We start from the raw sequence: 12,249 nt of genomic DNA, 5'->3' as shown, positions 1-12,249 counted from the left end.
AGCTATATCTCTAGCTTATCACATTTTAGTACTAAAAAATTAAATTTGTTAAAAATTTATTTAGGGAAAAGTCATCTAACAGTGACTTTTATATCTAATAATATTTAGGATTCTTCTAAGAACACAGGGAAGTATTTCTGAATTTTAATTATCGATTTATTTGTAGGAAATGTGTACTGTTGAAGAACCCAATGAAGAGTTTACATCTAGACATAGTTTAGAATGGAAGTTTCTATTTCTTGATCACAGGTAATTAACTTCATTTTTAAACTTTTAAAATAAAAGGTAATAGTTATGTTACATTATTCTTGACTAATGGATTTTAAGGACAAACTTTTTTTCTAATTAGGATTTTCAAATCCATTTTCCATTTTAAAAAAGAAAGCTCCCCAAATTAATATCTGGTTAAAATGTTTCTTGTGGGGTACTTATAATGTTGATTGTTTTTCAACTTAGGGCACCACCCATAATAGGATATTTGCCATTTGAAGTTTTGGGAACATCAGGCTATGATTACTATCATGTGGATGACCTAGAAAATCTGGCAAAATGTCACGAACACTGTAAGTAAATTTTAATATTTCTGGTAAGGTTAACTTTTTAAAATCATATAAAGAGAAATCTTGTCCCATTAATGAAAGGTAGTAAAATGTAGATTTGCTGTAACTTTTTGTAAGTATATAAAATAGAAACAAGTTTAGTTTAAATTTGATCTGATTCCTACTTGATTGATTATCCATATAAAGCTGAATCTACTAGTATATTTTAAAAATACAAAGTTTCTCAAATTAACCACAAAAAACACACACACTTTGCTTACCATCTATTAAAGACTTCAGAACTCAAAACCTGTAAAGCATGTGTTGGGAATAACAGTTACTTCAAACAGTGATGTTATTTTGCTTTTGGTTAGTTAAGAGTTACAAAATAAATGCCTCAGAGATACTGTACTTGAGAGTGTCTGTGGGAAAAAGAAGGTCTAATGTGATTACTTCCTGTTGCTACCCTTAGTAAATATAGAAGGAAATCAGCAGTTGAATCCTTGAATATTTGGAACTTTTATTGTATGTGAAAAGTATATAAGATCAGCAATGACTGGCTTCAAAGTTTGACACTATAGAAGATGTGAAAATTACTTGAGAACTTAAACCAGCCCTAAAGAATTGCATTTTCCTATCATATATATTTTTTGAAAAACCAAGAGAAGAACTATATGTAGAATTAACTATATGTAGAAGAACTATATGTATCATTTAAATGTAAATGATAGTTTTTGATTTAAAAAAACATTCTTCATAACTAAATATGAATCAAAGAAAATATTTTTTATTTTCTTTTCAGTAATGCAATATGGGAAAGGCAAATCGTGTTATTATAGGTTCCTGACCAAAGGGCAACAGTGGATTTGGCTTCAAACTCATTATTATATCACTTATCATCAGTGGAATTCAAGGCCAGAGTTTATTGTTTGTACTCACACTGTAGTAAGGTAATAATTCTTTCAAAGAACTTTTGAATTATGATAACATTCTTTAACAATTTTGGCAATGTAATTTTTATGCCTGACATATATATAAGTTTCTAAATCACAGGTAACTTAACCTTAATGTTTTAATGTGTCAAACTACAAAGTAATCTTTTTTTAATATATTATTAAATTTTCTTACATGCATTCTAGGAGTGTCATATAAGTAGTAGATATATAATGCTTGACATAAGTTCTGTGCTTTACCGCAGAATTCATACTATCACTTATGTACCAAAGTCAGTTATGCAACAGGAAAACTGGAAAGAGCATACTCTTTCATTTTTTAGTTCCTCTTAATATACATACTGTGTTGTCAGAGATCATTTATAGTAGCATATAATATTTTCATATACCTAGAAAAATGCAAATTGAATTAAGAGTATCCTGTAGATGTGTTTTTAGGTTTGTGTAGTACATAGAAAAGAGTCTAGAATTAGTGAAGAATTTAAGTGAAGCACATAACAAATATTGAATGGTTGTAACTCTGCAATATCTTAATGAATGAACAAACACTAAAATTGATTTTTTCAATTTATAGTTATGCAGAAGTTAGGGCTGAAAGACGACGAGAACTTGGCATTGAAGAGTCTCTTCCTGAGACAGCTGCTGACAAAGTATGTTTCTTATAGTTTTTTTAAAATATAAGTACCTAAATTCTTGCCATTGAAACTCAAACTCAATCAGTAGGAAGATTGCTTCTCAAATACATTCTTTTCTCAAGTATGACAATATGATTATACTTTACTGTTTACTTTCATTTTTCATTTAACATTTTAAAATTTCATTTACTTCTAAAAAAAATTGAAGATCTTACTATTTAGCAATAATAAGGATAGACATCTAATCTCAGATTAAAACTACTATTATTAGTTACCTTTGATGTGCTAGACTTTAGCTTGATTCTTCATATGAATTATGATGTGTGATTTACTCCTTGGATCCTTAATCTCATAAGTAATATCTCCATTATGAAACCACTGAAACTCAGATTTAAAGGAGAGGGTTGAACCTGCCCTTCATGATACATGACTGAGAAATTATAGTTAGAAATTGAACTTTGGTTTCTTTCTTTTGCTCATGTTGAAGTATAGTATATTACTTCTCTGTTGCTATGTAATGGTTTCTCCAGAACTTATTGATGTAAAACAACACACATTTATTATCTCTTAGATCATGTGCATCAGGAATCCAGGCACAGTTTAGCTGGGGCTTCCACTTGAGGATCCATCAGAAGTCTACAGTCCTCTCAAAGTTCCACTCAGGCACTGTTTCATTTCCACCTCACTCAGTGGTTGTTGGCCCAATTGTTCCTCATGGGCAGTTGGACTAAGGGCTTTAGTTCCTTGATGGCCAGAGGCCACCTTCATTTCCTTCCCAGGTGACCCTTTCCATCTGAGCAAGCATGCAAGAAAGTACAGGAAGAGAAAGTACCAGGCAATTGTACTTAAAAAGTTTTTGCTTTTTAAGATGAGAGAAATAATAGCATGTTTGTATACTAAGAGAATGATCTGGTAGAGAAAGAAAAGTTGAGCAGTGTTTTGATTAGGTAAGAGAAGGTGGGATCTAGAACACAAGTGGAAAGATCAGGTTTAGCTAGGGGGACAGATTATTTGACCATAGCAAGAGTTGGCAGCCTGAGGGCCTGAGGCCAAATCTGGCTCTCAGAATGTAATGCCACAAACTACAAATATTTTTACATGTTTAAGTGGTTGAAAGAAAATCAAAAGAATAATAATGCTTTATGACACATGAAAAGTAAATCAAATTCATATTCTAGTGTTCATAAATAACATAACCACACACATTCATTTATAAAGTGTCTGTGGCTCTATTTGTACTGCAATAGCAGAACTAAATAGTTGTGACATATTCTATGGCCCACAGAACCTAAGAGATTGACTCTCTGAAAGAACCAGTAAATGTTACAGAAAAAAGAATTGATTGATCCCTGATTTATAGCAACATGAAGAAAGATAAATATGTGACTATCACATTTTCACAGTTACACTCTTACTTTATGTCTTCTGTCAATATCCAGCTTAAATTTATGGTTAATTATTGTAACCATGCATGTATCTTCAGCTCCCTAGCACCTGTCACCCTTTATCACAAAGCCTTGGCAAAATCTCAGTGCTGGTTAAACCCAGCTGTTAAATGGATAGGTATAGTAGTGAGAGCTTATAGCAGTACTCTAAGTAAATAGGTATCAAGAGTTATCAGCCAAGAGTCAAGTAAGGACAAGAGTTTTTGGAGTTTTGAGAAGAGAAGTGAAAGTGTTAAATGGTTGTGTAGGCGAATAGAAAAGTAACTATTCTAGGAAATTATAGTTTGTTTGGCAGGCAGAATAAAAGCCACTTGCAGTTCTTGGTCATTTATTTGATGTGAAAAAATAATCATATTGTGTTTCTTCTGCCATGATCAGCTCTGCAGGACCAGATATGGGAGAAATAAAAAAAAAAAGTGGGTTTGACCAACACTGAGAATTTTGCCAAGCAAGTGTGATTAAGGGAAATAGGAACTAAGAAATTAAAGATACATACATGGTTATAAACAATTAGCCATGAATTTAAGCTGGATAAAGAGAGAAGACACAAAAAGAGAGAATGTGATTGTGAAAATATGGTTGAATACATATATTGTGGGTTCCATTTAAGCCAAAGGATTATTGGAATTGAGATACTAAAAGGAATGAGTAGGAAATATGGGAATTGTGGTCAGAGAAAAAGATGATTGAAACTGAGATTATGGGAAGGTTTATTCTTATTGAAAATGACTCTAGGATATGACTGTAAGAATCAGTGGATGAGGACTGGTGGAAGAGGAGATCTTTGGAGGAGAGTACAATAAGGAAGAGAGAGGTTGTAGTATTGAGTGTTTCTATGAATAACCTTGGGATTAATAGTTAATGAGGGGAATACTGAGCCAGATTCTAAAATTTAATTGCTGTGAAGTGACCATGGCGTCTGTACATAACTGTAAGAGACAGTGAGTTATAGCATATGATTTAATGTTAGTTTCAGAGTTGTGAGTTTGGGGAAAGAAGGAAGGGGAAGTGGTCTGGAACCATCAGTAGAAGGACTTTTGTAGAGCTGTGGTCTGAGAGTTGTGAGAGATAGAATAGACACTGCTGAAGAAAACTACAAGGAAAGTATTGTCCTCTGGGACAGTATGGGTTTTAGTTAGAGCAAGCCTGTGAAGGAATGTTCAGAGCTGAGGTTGAGAATACAGAGCATTTTTAAAATTGTAGACACTTAATGCAAGCGGGAGGTTTAGAAGGCTAGGAAGCAGTGGAAGTAGGAGACAAATAGAATGAAGGACTGAATGAATAGTAGTTAGGGTAGAGGAAACAAGGCTTTGGGTGATATCACTCCTGTTTTTTTCCCCTAAGCACAAGTAACTTTGAGATCATACTATTTGTGTATGTTTGCATGGGTTTATACAGATTTGTATATATGTGTACATATATATATTGTGCCCCCTTTTAAGTAGCTCTCCTGCAGTAAGAATAGGTATTTACTTCTTTTTTACTGCTGCATATGAGAGTTTTTGATAGGACACTTTGCTCTATTATAATTTGGAGGAAAAGAAGATAGGTGTACTGTATATACATCCTATATTAGCAGATAAGTTTTTATTTTTGATGGTGGCAAGATAAATGTTCTCATCTGTATAAGGCAGGGCTGGTATAGGGAGACAGATTTAAGAGTAGTAAATACAACAGACACTAGTATGTAAAAACATGGATGTGTAACCGATGTGATTCTGCAATCTGTATATGGGGGAAAAATGGGAGTTCATAACCCACTTGTTCAAATGTATGTAATATGATATGTCAAGAGCTATGTAATGTTTTGAACAACTAATAAAAAAAAGAAAAGGCATGGAATAATTGTGAAGGGTAGGAAAGTGAGCCCAACGTAAACAGTGCTACTACCTAGTATTGGATATCCATCTGAAGTTCATGATCCTTTAGTCAGACTGCACTTGTTCCTAGAGGAACCTTTGAGCAATTGAACTAGAATAAAAGAGTATGGCTTAAAGTGGTATTTTAATTTGTTTTCTTAGAGGTGCTACAGTGTTGATGTACAGGCAGAGACTGAGGGATGGAAGTAGGGGAAGGGAAAAAATTACTAGAGATGAGTACAAAGCTGAGAAGTAGGATAAGAGAGGATATTGGATGATTCTTCCTTATGGATATTGAAATTTTGGAGAAAGATCAGAATTGGAGTAAAGATTTTGAGCCATCAAATGCTGAGTTCCAAAGGTCATTACAGTATTTTGAATATAAAGTAAAATGTTATCACTATCTTTTTTTTTCTTTCTTAATGTGATAAGAAACAATATAAAATTGCCATTGAAAAGGGTACAGTTTGGTGTAGTTACATATATTCCCACTGTTATGCAGTTATCACTACCATCCATGCGCAGAACTTCTTTATCTTTCCAAACTCCAAACCCACTAAACAACTTCTCATTCTCCTGTCAGCCATCATTTTACTTAGTATTTTTTTTTAGCTTGACTTCTCTAATTACTGCATATGAGTAGAATCATATAATATTTGTCCTCTTGTCCTGGCTTTTTTCATGTGCCATAATGTTGTCTGAGTTGATTATGTTGTAGCATGTGTCAGAATTTCCTTTCCTTTTAAAGCTGGGTAATATTTCATTGTATGTACATACCATATTTTGCTTATAGGTTGCTGTTACCTTTTGGTCATTGTGATTAATGTTACCGTGAGCATACATGTACAAATAACTGTTTGAGTTCTTTCATCTTTTTTGTAGAATTGCTGGGTCATACAATAATTCTTTTTTTTCAGTTTTGAGGACGTGCTACACTGTTTTGACTATGCCATCATAGTCAAAACTGTGACTATGCCATCAAGGCACAGGAATTTAGATTTTTTACATTCTTGCTAACACAGGTTACTTTCTTTCGTTCTTTCTTTCTTTCTTTCTTTCTTTCTTTTTTTTTAATAGTGGCCATTTTAATGGGTGTAAGGTGATATCTCATTGTGGTTTTAATTCACATTTCCCTGATTAGTGAGGCTGAACATCTTCTCATGTGCTTATTAACCATTTGTGTATCTTCTTTGGAGAAGTATTTATTTTGTGCTTTGCCCATTTTTTAATTGAGTCATTTGTTTTTCATTGTTTATTTATAGGAGCTCTTTACTCTTTTCATAGTATCATTTGATGCATTTAACTTTGGTAAAAGTCATTTTATTGGCAAATCCAATATCATGAAACCTTTCCTCAATGTTTTCTTGAAAAGTTTCATAATTTTAGCTCTCAATGTTTAGGTCTTTGATTCATTCTGAGTTCAATTTTTGTATATGGTATATGGTAAGGTGTAGTCCAACTTCTGTCTTTTTGCTGTTTCCTTGAATAGATAATGAAGCCAAAACTTTCATGCTTTACAAAATAAGTTCTCAAGCCAGGTATGGTGGCACACACCTGTAATGCCAGCTACTAGGGAAGATGAGGAAGAACAACACAAGTTCTAGGACCCTAAAGTAGAACCTTAAAATAAAAAATAAATAATAAGTAAACAAAAAGTTCTAGGACCTTAAAGTAGAAAAATAAATAGTTCAGTGGTAAAGGGCCCCTGGGTTTAATCTCCAGTTTCCCCCACTAAAAAATAATAATAATAATAATAATAACTATTATTATTATTATTATTATTTGGGGGGGTTACTGGTGATTAAACTCAGGGGCCTTTTACCATTGAGCTATATCCCCATTCCTTTTTATTTTTTATTTTTAGACAGATTCTCACTTAAGTTGCTTAGGGCCTCCTAAATTTCTGAGACTGGCCTTGAACTTGCGATCTTCCTACCTTTAGTCTCCTGAGTCGAAAATTTATCATTTCTTTACCTACTATATATTACATAGGTAGTTTTGTCTTACAGGTAAAAAAAATGAATTATTTTTTTATTTTTTTGTTAGTAAGCAGTATTTCTAATTTGAGATTCCTAAACTGAACCTCAAGAAAACATTTCTTTGTTTCCTTAGAGCCAAGATTCTGGGTCTGATAATCGCATAAACACAGTCAGTCTCAAGGAAGCATTGGAAAGATTTGATCACAGTCCAACCCCTTCTGCCTCCTCCCGGAGTTCAAGAAAATCATCTCATACAGCAGTCTCAGACCCTTCCTGTGAGTACCTTAACTTAAACTTCCATTAAAGGGAGTGCTACTAAACTGTTTGTGTTAAAGGTTATTTGTCAAATGCTTCTCTAAAATTATAATTTATTTTTATAATTTTGAGGTATATTAACCTTTCCAGTGAGTAAGAGGTACAGTGCTCACTGTTAGCAAAGAATTAAGATCATCAAGTGGCCTATAAAACATGTAGGTTATAATGTTGTTATTGCAAAACTATTCTTACTGTAAAAGCCAGCAAATGTTCTTTAAATTTGTTTTTTAAAAAAATTTTGCAGTGTTTTTCTTTAGGAAGATATGCTTAATTGTCCTTATGTTACAGTTGGCCCTCCATATCAAAGTTCTGTGTCTGTAGATTCAACCAAGTGCACATAGAAAATGGTTTAAAAAAAATTATATCTGTATTGAATATGTACAGACTTCTTTTTATTTTCCTTATTCCTAAATAATAGAATATATCAAGTATTTACATAGTATTTGTATTGTATTAGGTATTATAAGTAATCTAGAGAAGATTTAAAGAACTTACAAGGATGTGCATAGATTATGTGCAAATACTACACCATTTTGTGTCAGGAACTTTTGAGCTTCACAGATGTTGGTATCCACAGGGAGTCCTGGAATCAGTCCCTTTTTCAGGGAATGACTAGTAACTATTTTTAGATTGAAATTTTTTCAATTTCATGTGTTTTTTTAATCTTTAAAGAAGATAGAAGCAATTTAAATGAATTTCATAGTCATGGACTTTACTTTTATTGATTTAGAAAACCAACTAACTGAATTACATTTTGAGATTGATCTTTGAAAACTGTATTTTTAAATATTAATGCTATTCTTTTATTGACTAACTTCAGCAACACCAACAAAGATCCCAACAGATACTAGCACTCCTCCCAGACAACATTTACCAGCTCATGAAAAGATGGCTCAAAGGAGATCATCATTTAGTAGCCAGGTAAGCTCTATAGTTAATATACTTTTGAATAAAGATTAATTAAAAGGGAAAGTTATCTAAATGTTCAGAAAAAGTAGTTGGTATATGACACTCAAGATTTTTCTTTAATTTTTGAAGTGATTACCATACATATAAGTCATTTTTGTTATTTTTCAGGTAAAATGTTAGGGATTTTTGTTGTTGTTGTTTGTTTTTTGTTTTTTCCCAGTTGTGAACAGCTGATAATTGAGAACAATTTTATATCTACATTCAGATACCAATCACCTATTGTTAAGTCCAGCCAACTTCTGAGACCTCATGCATGGTACTACGGCAGTGCCTTGGAAGATACAAAATAAATAGGGAAAAGGCTTTTCCAGTGTAGAGAGGGAGACATAACCTGTACTCAATTTACAAAAATATGAGGCATATTGTAAGTTCAGTGATCAGTATATTATGTGTATATTTCTGGTGGAAGTACTCATATTTGAGAATGAGTGTCACTTCAGTGATATTTTTTATTTTGCTTCTAGTCCATAAATTCCCAGTCTGTTGGTCCATCATTAACACAGCCAGTGATGTCGCAAGCTGCAAATTTACCAATTCCACAAGGCATGTCCCAGGTATTTTTTGTTTGTTTTAGTTGAGTATTTACAAATGATAAATCGGTTTTAGGTAAATATGATTAAGTTTATAAATAGTTTTACATATATTTAAAATAAATAAAATATAACTATTATGTGTGTGTATATATATACATATCTATGTAAGTACACATGCATATTTATTTACACTTATAGGTGCAATGAATCTTAACTAGGGGCATTTAGAGTGTCTGAGGACATTTTTGTTTGATACGATGATTATGGAGTACCACAAGCCCTTAGTAGACATGGGCCAGAGGTGCCAGGTGTCTTTTGAGATGCATGGCAGTCTTGTATAACAAAGAAGTGTACTACTTAATATACCAAAACACCACATCCTCTGTTGAAAAATACTATAGACATGAAGTTATTAAAAGTGAAGTGTAACAGTTCATTTTGTTCTTCCTATGGATGTTGGAAGAATTGAGTAACTTTATTCATATTTTAGTTTTTGTGTTCAAATATAGGATATTTATTGATTTCCTGGGTGTAGCAGGAATTGTAGGTGTTGACAATATTTATATTAGCTTTACTAAAAGGCTATTGCATCTAAAGCGAAAAAGTTAATTATGATACTATTATATAGTCTCTGTACATCATATAGACCCTTAATGCAGCCTGAAGAAGTGAAGAAAAACTTTCTAGGAGAATTGTTTCCTGGCCCACAACCCAATGAAGGTCTATAAATAAGCAAGACAAGGGTGATTCCAAAAGTGATGCTGTTACTTTTGATCGTAACATTTTAACTTGTGATTTATAACTTGTTCAGTGCCTCAGATATGTTAAGAATATTACTTAATAGTAATAAATATAAAATCTTAAGACTTATCATTAAATATTTTTATAATTCTGATTTCTAATAATATGTTATCATATAAGGATTTTATAACATCACAGTTTTGTTAGGTATTACAATTTAGTCCTCAAATCCTATTTGTCAGAAGCTATTCTAGTACCTGGAGACTAAGTAGTACAATATTGAAGGACGAATAGACAGCAGAAGAAATCAAGGGTGAAATGAAAAAATACATAGAGGTAAATGAGATTAGTGATACAATATATCAAAATCTCTGGGACATTATGAAGGCAGTTCTACGAGGAAAGTTCATAGCATTGAGCTCATTCATTAAAGAATAGAAAGACACCGAATAAATAACGTAACATTACATCTAAGGTCCTAGAAAAAAGAACAAATCAACACCAAAATCAGTAGAAGACAGGAAATAATTAACATCAGAGCTGAAATCAATGAAAGTGAAATTTTAAAAATCAACAAAACAAAAGTTGGTTCTTTGAAAAAAATAAGCTTAGTCAAATTAACCAAAAGAAAGAGGGGAAAACTCATCATTGAAATTTGTGATGAAAAAGGAAATATTACCACAAACACTACAAAAATATAAAGGATAACAGATACTATTTTGAAAATTTATACTTCAGTTAATTAGAAAATCTTGAAGACATCGACAGATTTTTAGAGACATATGACCTACCCATATCAAACCAGGAGTACATAGAAACTTTTAAACTTTAAGTAATGGAGTTGAAAACACCATGAAAAGCCTACCAACAAAGAGAAGCCCAGGACTGGATGGATTCTCAGCCACGTTCTACCACACCTTGAAAGAAGAACCAACACTAGTGTTCTTCAAATTATTCCATGAAATAGAAAAGGAGGGAACCCTTCCAAACTCATTCTATGAAGCTAGTATCAAAACCAGACAATGTCACATCAAGGAAAGAAAACTTCAGACCTATATGCCTGATGAACATAGATGCAAAAATTCTTATAAAATACTGGTGAATCTCATTAAAAAAACATATTAAAAAGATAATAGTGCACCAGGATCAAGTAGGTGTCATCCCAGGAATACAAAGTTGGTTCAACATACAGAAATTAATAAATGTAATTCACCACATAAAGAGACTTAAAGACAAGAACCACAGAAGAAGCATTTGACCCAGCATCCATTCATGTTCATTACATTAGAAAAATTAGGAATAGTAGGAACATTAGCATTATAAAAGCTATATTTCTAAACCCAAGGCCAACATCATTCTAAATGGAGAAACACTGAAAGCATTCCCTCTAATAACTGGAACAAGACAGATATGCCCTCTTTCACTACTTTTATTTAGCATAGTCCTGAAAACTCTGCAAAAGAATGAAATTAAAGGGATATGAATAGGAAAAGAAGAGCTTAAATTATCCCTGTTTGCTGGCAACATGATCCTATATTTTATACCCAAAAAACTCTACCAGAAAAGTTATAGAACTCAAAATGAATTCAGCAAAGTAGCAGTATACAGAATTAACACCCATAAATCGTTCCTATACACCAATGATAATCAGCTAAAAGAGAAAATAGGAAAACTGCCCCTTTTACAAGTCTTAAAAAAAAAAATACTAGGGAATCAGCCTAACAAAAGAGGTGAAAGACCTCTACAATGAAAACTACAGAACTAAAGAAATTAGAAAGAGGGAAAGATCTCCTGTGTTCTTAGATAGGTAGAATTAACATTGTCAAAATGGCCATACGACCAAAAGTGCCATACAGATTTAATGCAATGCCTATTAAAATTCCAATGATATTCTTCATAGAACTAGAAAAAGCAGTCATGAAATTCATTTGGAAAAATAAGAATCTCAGAATAGCTAAAGCAGTCATACTTGACCTTAAATTATACCATAGAGATACAGTAACAAAAGCAGCATAGTATTGGCACCGAAAGAGGTGTGAAGACCAATGGAATAGAAGACAGAAACAAACCCACATAAATATAGTTATCTCATACTAGACAAAACTACCACCAAAACACACACACACACACACACATTTGTTGAGTCTCTTCAACAAATGGTGCTAGGAAACTGGAAATCCATATATAATAGAAGGAAATTTAACCCCTCTCATCCTGCACTCAAAGTGGATCAAAGACCTCGATATTAGACCAAAAACCTTGCAGCTACTAGAGGAAAGTA

General features: G+C 32.6%; 1 protein-coding gene across 14 annotated transcripts in view; it reads left to right on the top strand.

Annotated features, from left to right (window-relative positions):
• Positions 1–12,249, top strand: part of Clock (clock circadian regulator) — a 111,509-nt gene that overhangs the window by 80,810 nt on the left and 18,450 nt on the right. For 12 of the 14 annotated variants that reach the window (XM_078021307.1, XM_040292405.2, XM_021722811.3 and 9 more), the window contains 7 exons: positions 167–249; positions 457–563; positions 1,342–1,489; positions 2,067–2,142; positions 7,544–7,685; positions 8,546–8,646; positions 9,159–9,248. In XM_078021307.1, coding sequence (XP_077877433.1) covers positions 167–249; positions 457–563; positions 1,342–1,489; positions 2,067–2,142; positions 7,544–7,685; positions 8,546–8,646; positions 9,159–9,248 — 747 coding nt within the window. The remainder of the gene's footprint in view (positions 1–166; positions 250–456; positions 564–1,341; positions 1,490–2,066; positions 2,143–7,543; positions 7,686–8,545; positions 8,647–9,158; positions 9,249–12,249) is intronic. The other 2 variants (XM_040292408.2, XM_040292407.2) reach the window with 1 other exon arrangement.

Source organism: Ictidomys tridecemlineatus, chromosome 9 (assembly GCF_052094955.1).
Source record: "Ictidomys tridecemlineatus isolate mIctTri1 chromosome 9, mIctTri1.hap1, whole genome shotgun sequence".
Classification (NCBI taxonomy): domain Eukaryota; kingdom Metazoa; phylum Chordata; class Mammalia; order Rodentia; family Sciuridae; genus Ictidomys; species Ictidomys tridecemlineatus.
This window is presented reverse-complemented; position numbering and strand designations above follow the sequence as displayed.